Source organism: Dermacentor andersoni, chromosome 10 (genome assembly GCF_023375885.2).
Source record: "Dermacentor andersoni chromosome 10, qqDerAnde1_hic_scaffold, whole genome shotgun sequence".
In the NCBI taxonomy this organism is placed as follows: domain Eukaryota; kingdom Metazoa; phylum Arthropoda; class Arachnida; order Ixodida; family Ixodidae; genus Dermacentor; species Dermacentor andersoni.
Window position 1 is genome coordinate 25,711,728 of NC_092823.1, and position 19,924 is coordinate 25,731,651.

General features: G+C 47.3%; 1 protein-coding gene across 1 annotated transcript in view; it reads right to left on the reverse strand.

Annotated features, from left to right (window-relative positions):
* Positions 1–19,924, reverse strand: part of LOC126519208 (uncharacterized) — a 136,681-nt gene that overhangs the window by 38,862 nt on the left and 77,895 nt on the right. Inside the window, exons 18-20 of the mRNA XM_050168825.3 lie at positions 19,403–19,561; positions 15,609–15,723; positions 307–487 (exon numbers count right to left, since the gene is read on the reverse strand). Of these exons, the coding sequence (XP_050024782.3) occupies positions 307–487; positions 15,609–15,723; positions 19,403–19,561 (455 nt within the window). The remainder of the gene's footprint in view (positions 1–306; positions 488–15,608; positions 15,724–19,402; positions 19,562–19,924) is intronic.

A 19,924-nucleotide genomic window follows, 5' to 3' on the forward strand; every position in this document is an offset into this window, starting at 1 on the left:
CTATTACTGTACTCTTTCTTCGTCGCTATCACTTAGGGAAAACGAAAAAGCAGGAAGGTAGTTACAGGTAGGACACCTTTATACGCTGGATCCCAATTTGCAAAGAGTAAGTACTACGAAGCTATGAGCCTCGCACCGTCGTATAAAACGACACGTTTGAAAAAAAATTCGTTATATCATTGCCGACTATGTATATGATTTGCAATCTGCATGACTCACTTTGCTGAGCTCAGCCTATATTTTACGATGACCGCAACTTTTCCGTCATGGAGGACCGAACTCCGCCCCAGATTTCAGTTTCCTTACCTTGTCTTCTTGAAAGTGTTGGTGTCCACTCTTGAACTGTGAGAGAATACTTTCTAACTTTTCCAGAGGAACAGAACCACTGCACTGGATTCTCATTTGCGTGAGTGCCTGTTTCAGTTCTTCGGTTTGTCTACGCGACTCAACCATTGCCCTCAGTAGGTCGCCATCCTTCTGCTCGTACCTGCGAAAAAGTAAGCACTGAGTACAAAGAATGTCTTCGTGATGAGTAAAAATAATTGTAGCCTGCGGAAAAGTTTGTTCTAACCATCTTATGCGCAGTTAACATATTACCCATAATTTGGTTGTTTGGCTGCTAAACAGGATGGTCCCATTATGGAATAACAATCATTCTTTACATTAACACCCTCTGAAATCTGGTCTGTGCCAAAAAAAAGGAAACAAACTGAACCACACAAACATTGCTTCACTGGTTGCTTTCAGATTTTCTTAAATACTTTGCTACCACTTAGCATACTGCTTAATTGCTAGACATATTTTGGTTGAAATATCTTTTTTGCTGCTCTCACAAAATAAAAGAATAGCTACACAGTCGAAACTTAGCAATGTGCTTGTTCCTTTTTATGGCAGCGTTTGGGTATTGTCATCATAAACCACTTCTACCCTGTTCACAATAATTGTGGGTGGTATTCATGAGTTTTCACGATAGCAACCAATAACCTAAAACTCACCTTCCACAATGTCTCAACAGCTGGTACATACTACGGTTTTAGCAATTATTGACGCTCACAAAAAGGTAAAGATGCAATGGTGAACGATTACTTTTAGGAATAACGCAACCTGAGTTACCGAGCCGTCGTCTGTGCTGTTTGCAAGCATTGTGCTTCAATAATGTCATAGTATATTTGAGCTGCTTTTTTAAAAATAAAGTATATGAATGAATGCGGAGCGGCTTAAGGAGACACTAATGGCAAATACCAAGTCGACATGGACTGTTCAAATACCATTCCAGAAACCTCGCAACGCTTGTTTCGTGCCAAGAAAAGACTAAGTTTACGAGAAAATTGTATCCGAAGGGTCCGAATACCTTTTTCGAAACTGAAATCTTCTGCCAATCAACCGAAGGAGTGGTGACGTTGCAGACGCCATCACCACGCTTTGCTGTCGCAAGTCAGTCGGCCCCGACAGACGGCGGCACCGAGCCAAGACGGAGCGGCGGATTCGCCGCTGCAGCTGCTTTTTGGTCAAGTGGCGTAGACCGTTCGGGCATCCCACGACATCGCGTGGAAGTTGAATTCTCTGCTACTTGCAGTTTGTGCGAGTTTCACGAGCCAGCAAAATCAGCGCAGCACTACGCGATCAGGAAGGTGTTGAAACGCGAAAGCGTGGGTGGCGCAGAGTGGAGCCAAAACGAAACCTATCGACCGCCCACGGCGTTTTCAACGGTAATTTCAATGAGTTTTCTTTTCCAAACATGAAATGGAGCTGGACACGTATCATTTTACATGCGTTTATAATACCATACGAGGATGTTTTTGCAACGAGTAGTTCAGTACTCGTGATAGAACTTAACTGAGGAGTGCTTTCGTCATCGAGAAAGTGCTTGAATGTCCCGGGGAGTCTCTAAACATGTGCTGCATTTACCTCGATTTCTCAATTATTAAGGCTCTGTTCGCGATAATATTGACGCCTTAGAGGTTCTTGAGTACTAATCTATTACTTCAGTTTGACTTAGTATTTGCCTTTAGTGTCCCTTTAATGATGCCTGAGCTTGTTCAGTTGTATTTATCTCAATATTGAAGCCAGCCATACAAAACGACTCCCTTATACACAAAAATGAATTAAGCGGAACCTCCTTGAAGGGGACTATATATATATATATATATATATATATATATATATATATATATATATATATATATATATATATATATATATATATATATATATATATATATATATATATATATATATATATATGGACAGGCCGCCATTCGAATCTGAACCTGGCAACGTTTAACGCTAGAACGTTATCTAGTGAGGCGAGTCTAGCAGTGCTGTTGGAGGGATCAGAGGGCAGTCAACGGGATATAATAGGGCTCAGTGAAGTTAGGAGGACAAAAGAAGCATATACAGTGCTAAAAACGGGAGCGTCCTGTGCTACCGGGGCTTAGCGGAGAGACGAGAACTAGGAGTCCGATTCCTGATTAATAAGGATATAGCTGGTTGCTGTAGAATTCTATAGCATTAACGAGAGGGTGGCAGGTCTTGTTGTGAAACTTAATAAGAGGTACAAACTGAAGGTCGTACAGGTATACTCCTCTACATCCACTCATGATGACCAGGAAGTCGAAAGCTTCTATCAAGACGTGGAATCGACGATGGGTAAAGTCAAAACAAAATACACTATACTGATGGGCGACTTCAATGCCAGGGTAGGCAAGAAGCAGGCTGGAGACAAGTCCGTGGGGGAATATGGCTTAGGCTCTAGGAATAACAGGGGAGAGTTATTAGTAGAGTTTGAAGAACAGAATAATATACGGGTAATGAATACCTTCTTCCGCAAAAGGGATAGCCGAAAGTGCAGCTGGAGGAGCCCGAACGGCGAGACTATAAATGAAATAGACTTCGTACTCTGCGCTAACCCTGGCATCATACAAGATGTGGACGTGCTCGGCAGGGTGCGCTGCAGTGACTATAGGATGGTAAGAACTCGGATTAGCCTAGACCTGAGGGGGGAACGGAAGAAACTGGTACATAAGAAACCGATCAATGAGTTAGCGGTAAGAGGGAAACTAGAATTCCGGGTCAAGCTACAGAACAGGTATTCGGCTTTAACTCAGGAACCGGACCTCAGTGTTGAACATATGAACGACAATCTCATGGGCATCATTAAGGTGTGTGCAATAGAAGTTGGTGGAAACTCCGTTAGACAGGATGCCAGTAAGCTATCCCCGGAGACGAAAGATCTGATCAAGAAACGCCAATGTGTGAAAGCCTCCAACCCTACAGCTAGAATAGAACTGGCAGAACTTTCCAAGTTCATCAAAAAGCGTAAGACAGCTGACATAAGGAAGTATAATATGGATAAATTGAAGATGCTCTCAGGAACGGAGGAAGCTTAAAAGCAATGAAGAAGAAACTACGAATAGGAAAGAATCAGATGTATGCGTTAAGAGACAAAGCCGGCAATATCATTCATTACTAATATGGGTGAGATCGTTGAAGTGGCTGAGGAGTTCTATAGGGATTTATACAGTACCAGTGGCACCCACGATGATAATGGAAGAGAGAATAGCCTAGAGGAATTTGAAATCCCACAAGTAACGCCGGAAGAAGTAAAGAAAGGCTTGGGAGCTACGGAATGGGGGAAGGCAGCTGGGGAGGATCAGGTAACAGCAGATTCGTTGAAGGATGGTGGGCAGATTTTTCTACAAAAACTGGCCACCATCTATACGCAATGCCTCATGACTTCGAGCGTACTGGAATCTTGGAAGAACGCTAACATAATCCTAATCCATAAGAAAGGAGACATCAAAGACTTGAAAAATTATAGACCGATCAGCTTACTGTCCGTTGCCTACAAAATATTTACTAAGGTAATCGCAAATAGAATCAGGAATACCTTAGATTTCTGTCAACCAAAGGACCAGGCAGGATTCCGTAAAGGCTACTCAACAATAGACCATATTCACACTATCCATCAGGTGATAGAGAAATGTGCGGAATATAACCAACCCTTATATATAGCCTTCATTGATTACGAAAAAGCATTTGATTCAGTCGAAACCTCAGCAGTCATGAAGGCACTACGGAATCAGGGTGTAGATGAGCCATATGTAAAGATACTGGAAGATATATATAGCGACTCCACAGCCACCGTAGTCCTCCATAAAGGAAGCAACAAAATCCCAATAAAGAAAGGCGTCAGGCAGGGAGACACGATCTCTCCAATGCTATTCACAGTGTATTTACTGGAGGCATTCAGAGGCCTGGATTGGGAAGAATTACGGATAAAAGTTAATGGAGAAAACGTTAGGAACCTGCTATTCGCTGATGATATTGCCTTGCTTAGTAATTCAGGGGACCAATTGCAATGCATGCTCACTGACCTGGAGAGGCAAAGCAGAAAGGTGGGTCTAAAAATTAATCTGCAGAAAACTAAATAATGTTTAGGAGCGTCGGAAGAGAACAGCAGTTTACGATAGGTAGCGAGGCACTGGAAGTGGTAAGGGAATACATCTACTTAGAACAGGTAGTAACCGCAGATCCAGATCATGAGACTGAAATAATCAGAAGAATAAGATTGGGCTGGGGTGCGTTTGGCAGGCATTCGCAGATCATGAACATCAGGTTGCCATTATTCCTGAAGAGAAATGTGTATAGCAGCTGTGTCTTACCAGTACTCACGGACGGGCCAGAAACCTGGAGGCTTACTAAAAGGGTTCTACTTAAATTGAGGACGACGCAGCGAGCTATGGAAAGAAGAATGATAGGTGTAACGTTAAGGGATATGAAAAAGCATATTGGGTGAGGGAACAAACGTGAGTTAATGACATCTTGGTTGAAATCAAGAAAAATAAAGGGCACGGGCAGGACATGTAATGAGGAGGAAAGATAACGGATGATCATTAAGGATTACGGGCTGCATTCCATGGGAAGGGAAGCGTAGCAGGGGACGGGAGAAAGGTGGGCGGATGAGATTAAGAAGTTTGCAGGGACGACATGACCACAATTGGTACGTGACCGGGGTAGTTGGAGAAGTCTGGGAGAGGCCTTTGCCCTGCAGTGGGCGTAACCAGGCTGACGACGATGATCGATACGCAGGAAAGCGACGAAGAACTTTTTGGAAGACGTACTTTCTAAACGTTTTCGACTGGTGGACCAGCGTTCGTCAGTCCGAGTATTTATATATATATATATATATATATATATATATATATATATATATATATATATATATATATATATATATATATATATATATATATATATATATATATAGATACAGTGGAGTAGACGCGTCTACTTCACTGTGAATATTTACCCGGACCCAGAACTGCTATTTTTCTGGTGTATATATATATATATATATATATATGTTGCATGTAGTGTTTTGCTCATTTTTGCATGTAGTGTGGCACGCTACTTTTGTAATTTGCGTAATCAGATAATTGGTCGAGAATAATTAACTAACTTTTGAAGCAAACCACGCTAGGAAAAAAATTCAATTAGAAAGTTGCAGAGTGGCTTGCAGAACGCCCAAATAAACAGCTTCTGTCTTTCTACCTATTCAGTATTAGTGTTTTTCAGCTTACTGTGGATGACCGTGAAATACCAAAAAAAAAAAAAAAACACCACGTGACATGCGCGCTTGCTCGTCGTGATTGCACTGTTTCCAAGTGTTCCGCGCACAATAGCACACAGCATTCAGCCGGGTGGGCTGCCGCTGCGTCTGCTTGATGTCATGAATCGCCGCGAGGGAAGCACATTGCTGGCGTAAATCGCACAGCCAACGCCTTCGTCACTGCCCGCTCACGTTTTAAGCATATAGTTTCCCACAATATTGCTAGGGAACAGTATTTGCGATGACCAAGGGGCGAGCAGGGTGAAGACGACGACGACGACGATTAGAGGCTAGCGCGGGCTGTTGCCTCTTGGCCAAGTGCGGCGTATTGCCTCTTAAATATACTTGTATATAGCTTTTCATCGGCGTCTTCCTACGTAACATATCTGGTGGAGGTGGACGTTCCCTGTACCTCATCACGGACCTTCGCAGTGGATGGTATGTGGAGCCTTCCTTCATGGCTCCCGGCGACAACTCGACTCCGCCGGCTCCGATACCTGCTGCCACTTCGACGACCTACATCACTCTCCCCGCTCCCCATGATCCTGGCGTATTCTCGGGCAAAGATGGGGAAGACGTCGAGGACTGGATCAGCCTATACGAACACGTCAGCCGCAATAACCGGTAGGACCCTACTAACATGCTCGCCAACGTAGTCTTCGCTTAGGATTCGCTTAAGCAAAAGCTCCGAGTCTTGTTCGGCAACTCCTACGGTCACCAACTTGCCGCACAGGAGGCGCTTTCCGGCCGTGCGCAGACGTCAACAGTGCACTACGTCACATACATTCAGGACGTCTTGGTTCTGTGCCGCAAAGTTGACGCACACATGGCTGAGTCCGACAAGGTCTCCCACATCCTCAAAGGCATTGCCGATGACGCCTTCAGCTTGCTGGTTTTTAACAACGTGGTGACGGTGGATGCAGTTATAAAAGTGTGCCGCCGCCTGGAACTCGCTAAAAGCCGACATATCGACCAACAGTTCGACGTATCGACCAACACCACAGCGACATCTTCCTGTGCCGACGCTCCTCGTCCCAGCAACAATGGCGATGTTACCAGAATCGTCCGGCGTGAGATCTAGGCCGCCTATCCGGCTGCCTGCGACTCCAGCACCTGCAATGCACCTGCAGTCACGGTTTCCCTGATACAGGCAGCTGTCCGCCAGGAGTTCGCAAACATGGGTCTTCACACCATCTGCTCGGCCCATCGCCCTGATACCCACCCGGCTTCTTCGATTCCGCCCTGTCCCGCATCTTCTTACCAACCACGTTTCCGCAACCCGTCTGAATGGCGCACTGCAGAGGACAAACCCATTTGTTTTCACTGCCATCGAATCGGGCACATTTCTCGGCACTGACGCAGTCGCTGGAGTTCCCCGAACCGGTCTACTTATACTGCCTACTCTGCCCACAAGGTGGCCCTTCTCCTCCCTATGCTGCCCACACCGATAATGCCGCCACACATTCTCCTGCGCCGAACCGCCCCTATTCTCGTTCGCCTTTGCCCCACCGACGACAATCTCGCTCTCCCCAGCCCCGTCGCTCCTATTCGCTTACTCCCTTCGGACGCCACTCCCGGCCGGAAAACTAGACGATGCAGCGCCTCGAGGTGACGCTGCATTGCTCCCTACGCCGCCAAATCCTCTACTGTCGTTGCCCAGTAATCTGAACCTTCTTGATGTGGAAGTCGACGGTGTTTCTGTATCTGCTCTCATAGACACTAGGGCGCATTTATCGGTAATGAGCGCTGACCTTAGTAACCGGCTGAGGAAAATAATCACGCCCGCCACGACGCCTGTCGTCCGTCTTGCCGATGGCGGAACAGCCCCTGTAATTAGTATGTGTGCCGCCCGCGTCTCCTTCGCCGATCGCTCCACTATCGTGCTATTCACAGTCATCGCCCACTGTCCCCACGAAATCATCTTCGGCTTAGACTTCCTCTCCGCACATTCTGCTCTCATCGATTGTTCCGCCAGTACTCTCCGCCTTGACCTGCCCGTTCTGGATCCCGCCGAACCACACCCCAGTCGCCTCAGTTCCGTGGACTTCGTTCGCTTGCCACCTTCGGCACTGACTTACGTTGACTTCGTGTCATCCCCACCAGTCCCCGACGGTCACTACATCGCGGCTCCTATGCAAGACGTCCTCCTTACACACGGGATCACAGTACCTCATACAGTTTTATCTATTACAGTGAATTGCGTCTGCCTGCCAGTGGTCAGATAACGAGGCCTCTGCTTTCTCGCTTCTAAACGACCTTCTCACAACGCCTCCAGTTCTGTCCCATTTCAATCCTTCTGCACCTACCGAAGTCCGTACTGATGACAGCGGTCACGGAATTGGCGCAGTACTGGCGGCCACGACCGTGTTATCGCTTACGCCAGCAGGCTCCTCTCGCGCGCGGAGCGCAACTATTCCATCACTGCGCGTGAGTGTCTGGCCCTCGTTTGGGCGGTTGAGAAGTTCCCCCCATACTTATATGGCCGACCCTATTCCGTTGTCACAGACCATCACGCGCTTTGCTGGTTATGCTGACTGAAAGATCCTACAGGAAGACTTGTTCGCTGGGCCTTACGCCTCCATGAATATTCGTACTATGTCACCTACAAATCTGGCCGACTACACAAGGACGCTGACTGCCTGTCTCGCTACCCAGTAGACGACCCTGACGACGCCGACAGTAGTACCGCCAACGACATTTTCTCGGTGTCTGCCTTCGCCAACATAACCGATGAGCAGTACCGATACCTATCGCTGCGAGTACTCATCGAGCGACTGCGCTCTACAGCTACCGACGCATCCGTTCGCCGATACGTCCTCCAGGGCGGCATTCTGTAACGAAGGAACTTCCTCCCTGACGGCCCTGATCTTCTTCTTGTCGTGCCAAAACATGTACGACAGACTGTGCTCTTTAAGATGCATGACGCACCCACTGCAGGACATCTTGGGGTAACCCGCACGTACGACCGCGTCCACCGCCGCTTCTATTGGCCTGGTCTCGCTCGCTCCGTCCGACGATATGTTGCTGCATGCGATCCCTGCCAGCGTCGGAAAACACCTCAGGTGCTACCTGCCGGTCATCTCCAGCCGATCACCGTCCCTGTGGAACCGTTCTTTCGTGTTGGATTATACCTCCTCGGTCCCTTTCCCACGTCATCCTCTGGCAACAAATGGATAGCCGTCGCAACTGATTACGCCACCCGATACGCTATCACGCGTGCTCTCCCTACTAGTTGAGCCACTGACGTCGCGGACTTTTTCTTGCGTGACACTATCTTAGTTCATGTTGCCCCACGACAGCTGCTTACTGACCGTGGTCGTAACTTCCTCTCGAAAGTTATCGCCGACATTGTGCGTTCCTGCTCCATTCAACACAAGCAGACTACCTCATACCATCCTCAAACCAATGGCCTGACAGAGAGGTTAAACCGTACTCTTACCGATATGCTGTCCAAGTACATGAATACTTTGTTTAGCGCAAAACATCAAACACAAGAAAGACGACAGGACAAGGCGCTACTCTCAATTGACATCATTTTATTGCGTCACTCCTTTATAGACAGCTCAAACTAGAGGAACATGCGCAGTGAGCACCATGCGGTGCAGCCACCAACATCGGATCCCAAGTCGTGTTTCTTGTGTCTGTTGTTTTGCGCAAAACAAAGTATTCATGGATTCGCACCAATTAGCCCGCCAACGCATTGTGCTGTCCAAGTACGTTTCCAAGGACCACAACGACTGGGACATTGCCCTTCGTTACGTCACATTTGCGTACAATTCTTCCCGACACGACACCGCCGGATTTTCTCCATTTTATCTATTGTACGGTCGCGAACCGACCTTGCCCCTAGACACGGCACTTTCTCCTGCTGCGATCTCAACAAGCGAGTATGCGCGCGACGCCATCGCCCTCGCGGACCATGCACGCCAGCTTGCCCGTACTCGACTGACGGCCTCACAAACCACTCAGCAGCGTCAGTACAACGCCCGCCATCATGACGTACAGTTTTCGCCTGGTGCGCTCGTGCTCCTGTGGTCGCCCTCTCGTCACGTCGGACTTTCAGAGAAGCTCCTTTCCCGATATACAGGGCCCTACCGCGTGCTGCGCCAAGTGACGCCTGTGACATACGAAATTGCTCCTGTGCCTTCAACCTCGTCCTCTACTCTGGCATCTAGTGATGTTGTGCACGTCAGTAGTGCACGTCACTACACTGCTTCCGAGTCCGGCGTTTAGTCGCTCTGGGACGGCGCTTTTGCCGCCGGGGGTAGTACTACGGAACAGTATTTGCGATGACCAAGAGGCGAGCAGGGTGAAGACGACGACGACGATTAGAGGCTAGCGCGGGCTGTTGCCTGTTGGCCAAGTGCGGCGTATTGCCTTGTAAATATACTTGTATATAGCTTTTCGTCGGCGTCTTCCTACGTAACAATATACTAGAGGGATCTCTGGCGCTGCAGTCGTTGACCCACCATGGGAATGATGGGAAGTACGTGGATTTGTCTGATCTTCGTGCTCGTGGATTCATACGTTCTTGTGACTTTGTTGAATACGCTTTTTATGGTTTCATTGTCGTAAATGTTTGAGCAATCTATACTGTTCGATGTGCAGAAGACTCTGCGAACACGCATAATCGCTTCTAATTGCAACGGTTGAGCTTGTCGAGGTGGTCAAATCGAAACGTGACAGGCCCCTCAAGGCATTGGCATGCCCACGATAAATGCATAGCGGCGTTCAACATCACTCGTTGATGCATGCCTCCGTGGTTTAATGGTTTCAAAGTCAGGCTTCTGTGCTAGAGGTGCTTTGTTCGAACCCTCCCGTCGAACAATATTAATAATGTTTATCTGAATATTTATTACGCAATGCATTTTTGAAAATAACGAGTTTACAAAGTCACAAGGCCGGTTGAAGCCAGAAAGAGGAAGTTTATGCAAATCCATGAACTTCCCATAATTTCCAAGCTGGTACAACCGCTCTCATTGCAGCTCTTGTAGGCACTAGCACAAGAGTTCCCTCTAGTAATTATTGTATGGAACTCTACGCTTTTAAGTGGCAGCACGCCCTTGTAGATGCTATGTTCGTTTGTACGCGGACAGTTTGGGAGCGCTGCCATCACAGCGGATAAGTCACATGGTATTTTTTGTCGTATTTCGCGTGGATGGGAAGCTGAAAAGCACTAATACATAATAGATATGTTAGAAACTGTCTAATCAGTCGTTTTGCTTAAGCGCTCTACAACTTTCTAATCGGAATTTCCTCCATACTTTATTGCCTCAGAAGTAGGTTATGTACTCTGTAACCTCGGGGATGTCCTCGAGACTGACCTTCCGGAGGACTGTGCGGCCAGCCGGGGTTTGCGAGAGACGACGGACTTGAGCTGTGTGGTGAGCGTCTAAGAGCTCCTCGATCGTGTTGTGCATGCCTAAGGCCTCTAGCCTTGCGGTGGCCGCACGGTCCGGAAGGCCCAGTGCTGCCTTTGTGCTTCGTCGGATCATTGTGTTTAATTTAGGCAAGTCCGTGGCTGCGAGTTTGATATATGGTGTCGAATACATGGTTCTGCTGATTATGTATGCCTGTACAAGTCGAAGCAGCTCACCCTAGCCCATGCCGTGGTGCTGATTGACCCCGCCTCTACCTCACAAGATGGACCCCGAGTTCCCTCAGGGTCGTCGGCAGGCCCGTAGTGAAGCCATTTGGCGACGCTACGGCTTCCAGGATGGAGTGGTCTACACAGACGCAGCGAGACACCCTCGCGGCGACCTCATGACTGTGGTGGTAGCGAATCACAACGGAGGATTGATAGAACAAACAACAATCACGGCTGGCCGAGTGGGGAAGCGGAGGCAACCGCGATTGCCATGGTCATGCATGCGGAAGGGATTACCGTCATCAGCGATAGCAAGCAAGCCATCGTAAATTTTGTCCGTGGTAGAATTTCCAAACAGGCGTACGATGTCCTCACGCGGCGCCCCCTAAGCGGCTTGAAAACCTTCGTGTGGACCCCCGCTCACGCGGCTGTGCCCGGCAACGCGTCGGCTCAGTTTGGCTCTAGATCTCGCGCGCCAAGCCTCGTCCGCGAATGCGGACGGCGTGAGTGAGGAGCAGGAACACTAGGAACCCTGCGAGACTTATCATGAAATAGCCCATAGGTATCGCTTGAGGCGTCGCGCGCTCCCACCACCGGCCAAACAGCTCGATAAAACGCAAGCGGTCGCGTTTAGGCGACTCCAGACAAACACATACCCACACCCAAAGTAGATTAACAAAATCACAGGGGACAAGAAAAGCGACCAACATAAGCTCTGTTCACAAACAGGAACACTCACACAGATAATGTGGGAATGCACCTCGCTCCCGTTTTCTCATCCCCCCGTCAGCAGCGAGACTGACTGGACAGCCTTGCTCAGTTCCGGGGACGTCGACCGACAGCTTGAACTGGTGGTCTGGGCGGAGAAGGCCAAGCAGGCCCAGGGCCTTACTTGAGCCCGATCCCTCAGCCACGTCTCCCTTTACCCTTCCCCGTTTCAGTAAAGTTTATCGCCACCACCAGAAGTTGGTTAATCAATCTTGAGTAATTATCTAAATAGGCAAAACTTAAAAAATAGCCCGACATACTACATACAAAAAGTGAGCAATATGCATTTGGTCGCGTCGTCTTAGAGTGCGTTGGCATATTTTTAAACTCTCCCTAAAATTAGCTGAAACACCCTGTATATATACACTGCCAGGGCTCGTTCCAAAAGTAAAACATAAATACCCCAGAAAGTGGATGGGAAAATGGCGCCGCGGCAGCTCAACTGGTAAGAGCATCGCACGCGTAATGCGACGATTTTTTCATCCATTTTCATTTCCATTAATTTATCATTTCTTAAATTAATTAGTAAGTACAAGCGATTTCCCCATATGTGGTCCTTGGCGTCTTCGTTGGCTTCTTATGATGTACGTATGGCCTGATGAATACGAGCGGAGAGATATACACTCGAGCACAAAATTTTACTGAACACGAAATCCGAGGAAAAGCTGAATATCTGCGCAGCCTCACCACGCCGCCTAGCATTCGCAGTTATAGCCTCTATCAGTAATGTGAACAACATTGAATTAAACGTCTTCTGAGATCCCGGGGTCCGTAAACTTTTGTGGTTGACTGCATATTAATTTTAAAGAGCGCAAAAAACGCGGACAAGAGAGAGCACGGGACCAGTGCTAGTCCCGTTCTCTTCCTTGTCCGTGTTTTTAGTATCTGTTTTAAATGAATCGTCCGTACCAACTAGCCCGCGCCTAAACCCTTCTGACCGTACATATTTACCTTGCCGAACGTATAGACCATTTTGTCATGGGCGCCACCATATTGCTACGCAGTGGCGCCATCTATGGGCAGTTGGCAGGCTGGCTTGGGCGAGAGCTCCGTTTTGCAAGGCAGGTATACACTCCTGGCGGTAGTTTCTGGCGTTTGTTTTCGCGCTCTTGCGGTCTATTTAGTATGACGTGGCATCTTACGGTTCTGTGAGATGTACTGAAGTGGTTTAAGTCGGTATGGCCGGACTTTCTGCTGGCGTTGAGGCGGTCGGAGCACGCAGTGCGATGTGTGCACGCATGTTTGAGCCTACAATCAGCCTCGGAGATCAACTGTGTATTTCTGAAAGTTCCATTCACTAATGTGACCTTATTGCAGAATTATCCTCTACTTCTAAGCTGCGGTTTACGAGCAATGAAACATACGCGACGATCGTAGCAGCGTGGATACCGTTCTGCTACGATAGGAGCTGTGCTGTTATACTTTGACAAGCGTTCAAACAGTTCGCTGCAGATTACATTGCGTGACTACTTGGTTCAGTAGACTAGGTTTACACCCATGAATAAAATAGTTTTGGATAGTAATAAGAGCATACCTTAAAGTGTGAACTATACTTGTCCAGCACAGCGACCGTTTATAAACTGCGCGAGCATACTAAGCAGTGGTAGGTGCTGGTTTACAGATATCTTTGTTCTATATAGCGCATGGTCTAAGCATGCGGTATCAAAGTTTATAGATCTATAAACGTTGTGCGGCGTGGCTATGCGAGGTCTTACTGCGGCGTTATCCCGTTCTCTTTCTTTAGCGAGAAATAGTATGATAAACGATTTTTTTTTCTCGGTTGGGTCCGTTCCGTTCTCTACGACGCAATCACACGTATTGCGATAATTGTGTCCTCAAAATAGCCATCGCATTCTTTTTATGCTATCCATCTCGGATATTATGGCTTAACAGGGCAAAAAGGCAATGCCAAAGCACATAGCCTATTCATATGTATCTTGCTGGTCCACCAATAACCGCATTGATCGCTGTGTTCCATAGGCCCCATGCAGAGGGCTAGTGTAGACATATAGTGATTTCAAGACTACTAGACTTGATATGCGTCAGAACGACGCCGGTGTATCACAAATATTTGATAGCGTCTGCCGCTTAGATGTTTCGTGGCTGCCTTAGGTTGGCCGTACACGAGCATGCGCTCTTATGCTTTAGTCCCTATACGCCAAGCGATGAAATAGTGAGCAGATTTACCACTACATGCTGCTAATACAGAGACGCCGGTTCTCTTCGATGAATTAAAACCGATATACGCTAAATAGTTAATTGTTTAGTTATGGGGTTTTATGTGCGAAAAACATTATCTGATTATGACGCACCCCGTAGTGGGGGACTCCGAAAATTTAGACCACCTGGGGTTCCTTAATGTGTACCTAAATCTAAGTACACGGGTGTTTTCGCATTTCGCCCCTATCGAAATGCGGCCGCCGGCGGGGATTCGGTTCCGCGACCTCGTGTTTAGCAGCCCAACACCATAGCCCCTACGCAACCGCGGCGGGTCGCAAAATACTTCATAACACTACACACACCGCAGCTGATAATGCGCGTCGGATGTTTTCTCCCCCAAGAGATATTTCCGCGTACTGTAGTTACCAATGCGCCGAAAGGCTTCCCTGACGTCCTCATTATGAACGGACATTGCGTAAAGTTCACAAAGTACGATCTAAAACATATCTAAATGGTTTCACAGTACGTGACAGCAATACTTTCAAGCAGCGCCGCGCAGGATCGCCCAAACCAGAGGAGGAAAGGCTCGCCGCGCGCCTTTTCCTCCTCGCCCGATGAAAAGATCTATACATTCCGCATTACGCGGACCGCCATATAATGCTACGCATATCTTCAACTGTGACCTGTTTGTAAAATCCTGCGTTCCGAATGGCTGAGACAAGGTCGGCTGTATCGTCGTGATTCATTCTACGCCCAAGTGCACGGCGAACAAGCAAGCGTCAGCAGCAAGAAGAAAATATGGTGGCAGTTCGACACACTTAGCAGCCATACGGTGGAAAGCTCGTGGCGACCGGCATTTCTACACCTTCGATTGGACAAGTCCACCACAAGACAGGGCAACGGCGGAGCGAGCCACACTGATGGCCATGTGTCCTTACTCGATTTCGTAAGGAAGCTCTAGCATTGGGAGCAAAGTTCGCAGTCAGAGCTTGTCCTCGTCATTTCCTGTCCTTGTTTCTTGGTGTGTGCTGTAATTTACAGTAACATGGAACACCGACTACATCAGTCTCAAATCTTGTCCTCGTGAAGTTCCGTTAAATTTTTTTTGTCCCACTTTTTTTCCCACTTTCTTCCCACTTTTGTCCTACATTTTTTAACAGGGAGGCCCATACCCCTTTCTCTCCCACTCTTAGTATAGGCTCGGGCATTTCTGGCCAAGGCGCAACACCTCCATTTGCACGCATGGCGCAGGGGGGCCGGCGGAAGCGGTCGGGCTCCGAAAATGTCTCGCGCCGGTGCGCGCGTAATATTATCGCGGGCAATGGGCCGTTTGTCACTATTCTGCAGATGTCAGCTATCAATCCTGCAAACAAGGGTTTTGAACTGCGAATTCTCGCCCTGCATTAGAAAAGGGTTAATCGAGCTTCACATGCATTTTTTTTCGACCTACAGACCACACAATGCTACGAATTAAAAGTTCACCTTTTCTGTAGCTCTTGAAAATGCGCCCACAGTCTTTCCAGCAGCACTGTGAGGCTCTCGGCATGCTCATTTGACGAGACTTCGTTCTGGCCGCTTGAAGGTGAGCTTGGTGGTTCTGTGTCAAGAGCATTGGTGTCAATCACCAATGGCTTTAAGCATCCCGTAGGCCCCTAGCAAATTTCTTACGTAGTTCTTTTGGAGCCAAGTTTCCTTGGAAAATTTATGCTTACATAAAGACAGCGTAGCAACAACTTTCTTAATCTTCTAAAACCACTGCCTTTTTGTCATATCGGTTTCAATGAGGTCAAAATGATGAATAAGTAGCGTCGGCTAGGCAACGTTAGTTAGGGAGGCGAATGGATCAGTTACATGACGAATCTAATAATTATACTTGTTCGTAGTCCATACATTCAGTTACCCACATCCTTCAGAAACCATAGTTTTTTTTTATTTCTTCTGTTTGATTACTTGCTTAAACATATTTACTGTGCTAAATAGCAGAGCGTCACCTGGTGAAACATCTAGAGCACATTTAATGCTTAAGTGCTGTCCCCGGCTGTAGCTACTGTAGTGGAAAGAAGCTTTAATGCTGCACTCTAACGAAAACTCTCGACAATACTATGCTTATCTTTTTTTGCGGCTGTCACTGTGCGCAAATGCAATTTCAGCTGCAGAGCCTAAAAGGGCATCAGATTCTCAAGGCAGCGACAGTATACACACTGACCAAGAATTTGAAAATACTTTTGTGGTTAGCAGACCTACACAAGGACGTTAAGGAACCTCAGCTATACAAAATACATAGCTTGCACATAATCATGGGGCTATTCTCCTCCACAGTCGCAGGAAACCAGCTCTACGGGCAGCTATGGTAACCTCCGTATTATGCAGCTTCAGGATGTTAGTAAGAGATTTCAAGGGTTTGCATAATACGCACCAACCGCAATTTTCCGCGAGCACCCTCCTAGAAATCTATCCCATTCGACCACCTGAGCGGACGAAAGGTACAGCATCTGCCTATTGTAATTATTATTATTACATTTTTCTACTTCCATACTTTCGCTGCGACAAAAACTGATAAACAACTAACCACATATTGCAGTGAGGACAGAGAATGCGTTAAGTGGGCAGCACGCATGTAAATCGCGTAGCAATGCTACCACTCAGCAGACCTGAATCTCTAATAACGGAATACCATTTTTAATCGACCCGTCTTCATAGTTAACGCAGATGAATACATTCTCCATGAACATGCAAATAAAACGCTGGCCCTGAACGGTCGCGTACACCAAAAAGAAGGAATATCACCGTTTCTACGTTATTCTGTCATCCCGTTCCTAGATTATGTCGCAGTTTTTGACGAGTTTGCTCAACGCCAACCAGTGCTTTATCGGTCCCTTCCCGAGGTAGTTTGCCCTAAAACGTTGTTCAGTACGAGTTGGAGAGTTTAGGATAATTATTTTCTCATTCAATAACACCGCACTATTACTGTCTATAGCCGCCCTTATCGTCCGCATTTACAAACTTTGCTCATCACCTGACTGTCACCTCGCTAACACTGTATAATAAACATTCTGAGTGGCAGTATAACGAAGGTAAATATACTTGGTACCGAAGCTTCCACAGGAGCCCATACGTTTAAAATATGGGTTCATCGGCGGTTCATGGGGCTTAGCGCCATCTGCATGAGGAGGGAACACTTCCGGCGGAAGAAAGTATTATGTGACGCCATATCCGTTAAAAAAGAAATGACGTCATTGTGTTTTCGATGGCGCGAAATTTGTTTTGGTTACCTTGCTTTAGAGCTATATCTTAAAATGCGCGCCATTCGACTTGATGGGCTTTCCAAGCTTTCTGCGCGGAAAACGATGCAGGAAAAGGCCAGCGGTACGGTTGTCGAAAGCGCACCCCTGCACAGAACATCCTTTCTTAGAAGACCAACGAAAGATGTAGGCGTAGAGTGCTGGTCCTATCGTCAGACGCCAAGTCCTTCGGCCAGCGCAGTCCCACGAAAACAACTAAACAATTATCTGGCGGTCGTAACTCACTACTTTTGAATGAACAGGTTAAGAAGCAATGAACCAACCCGCGTCACCTAATTCAGACACACACCGACAAAGCAAAACAGCACAACGTGTGAGGGGGCGTATTTTAACAGGTGAACCATATGAGCGCGCCTTTATGCACATTTCAAGAGCTGTGGTGCATTGCAAGTCGAACCGGCGTCAGCGCCCCCTGTGACAATGGGTGCTGAAAAAAAGTATTTGTTAATAATAATGAAATTAAATATACTTGTATTTTCTTTACTCGTCAGGAATATATGAAATTGACCATGCAGTTCTTTTTCGTTTAATGAATCTAACTGTGTCGCGCTTGAACTAAAAAACTCTTTTTTTCATTCCCAATGTTTCTTCCCTCCAAACATAGTGGCGCTGCAATCGCTGCTCCCATAACCACCCTTGCTGATGTCGGTGACACTTTTTGCTGAACCACTTTTCGCCCAAACCTTCGCGACCTATTTCGATAGACCTTGGTATAACGTTGCGAAGCCCCTTCAGCGCAGCTATGTCAAATATTCACCAAACATGCGCTTTGGCAGTATCTTTAATGCCCAATTGTACGCCGCCGCAATCGTCAACGACACGCCGCCGGCAAGAAAAGGGCAGCGGGCTAACCGCAGACACCGGCACCAACCTCTTTATCTAGTTCACTACTTTCACTGCACTGCTTCTTTTGTGCGCTCTTCGCCTCTCATCAGCTCGATAGATAAGGAAAGCCTGTCGTGGTAGGCAATGCTCAAAGAAAATTAAGCCAATCAGACAATGAAACCACACAAAAGCAACCTCCGATAAGCGAGAGCGCATTTGACTGGGCTGTAGAAAAAGCCTTGCCGGTCAGCGTCCGTGCTTGCATCGGAGTTTACGTAAGCTTTAAGTCAGGAGAGTGGATTCAAGTCAGAATATAATACCTTTATGTTATAGCGTTCAATGTTTTGATAGCGGGTGTTTCCATAACCGCATGCCCTGTGGAATTCTCATCAAGAACAAGCCACACCCGTGGTAAATGCAACCCCGACACGCTGCCTCCATACAGCTAATTCCTGTAGGTGAAAAGTGCAGCCACGGCATTGTGAACCACACGAGGTTATAAGCACCCGTGGACTGCCCCGCCTCAGGGGTTATCCTTCCTTCAAAAATTTGCCAGATTCCTTACGCGGAAAACACAGGAGAGGGCACAGCACCGTAAGCGCAGGGCTGGCCTTAAAGACGTTTCTCATTCTCATTGTGATCCACTCAGACGCGTAATATGGAGAGGCAATGCGGCAGTCAGACGGAGAATGACATCGACGAACGACGAAGAAATACCTGCTCTACAAGCGTCGTCGGTCGTCTCCGTCGAGTCCGTGTCAACATTGAGCTGAGTATGTGAGATGGTATGAGTAGGAGGCAGAAGTGAAGGCTGTCGCGTGCGGCGGAAATTTCAGCAAAATTCGCTATCAGTGCGACGCCGCGGGCATATGCCTCATCAGCGCTTATGCTGTAAAGGTCGAAGTATTTTTCTTGTCCTCTGGTGGGCGGACGCGGGCTAATATTGCCACCGCTTGGTCAGGCGTGTATAGTGATTCTTACTTTAATGCTATTGTGCGAACTCGCCATTTCATTTGGCACCGCAAATTTACGTAACAAGTCACTATTTGGTATTCTTATATTACAATAAAAACATTGAGGTGTACTTTTACAAGGAACCGATTATTCCTCTATAAAATGTTGCCAAAGTCAGAGACACAACGTATGTACCTTTTGATTTGGCCTTCTGTTTGTGCTTGAGTCTCTTCAGTTCACCCAGGAGTACCTGCACGTTGCCTGTGCGATCTGCGAGGAGAGCTCGCAATTGCCCGTTCTCCTCCTCAAGGGCACGAAGCTTGGAGTCGTCAGTAGTAGGTAAGTGGAAGACACCTGAAGGATGCAATAACGCGGAAGAAACGCCAGGTTAAATCTGAGCACTAAGGTGAAAATCCTACAAAGTACCATATGCAAAACTCCAGCACATGAGGAGGTGCTTACTGAATCTAAGAAATTATCGAGAATCATCTCGCTTAAGCTCGGAAGAGAACGATTGCTGAGGGACCCAACTGTCACAAGAAATGTGTTGACCTTGATTTTGAGGCAACGTTTCGGAAGAACCAGGCGTGGCGAATAAGACTCGAAGAGATTTGTCTATCCATATTCAGCTGAGCCAATCTTCTACCTGCAAATGCGATATTAGTATGTCCCTATCCGCGGTGACCTTTGCTGCTTTCCATGCTTTCGATTATGGAC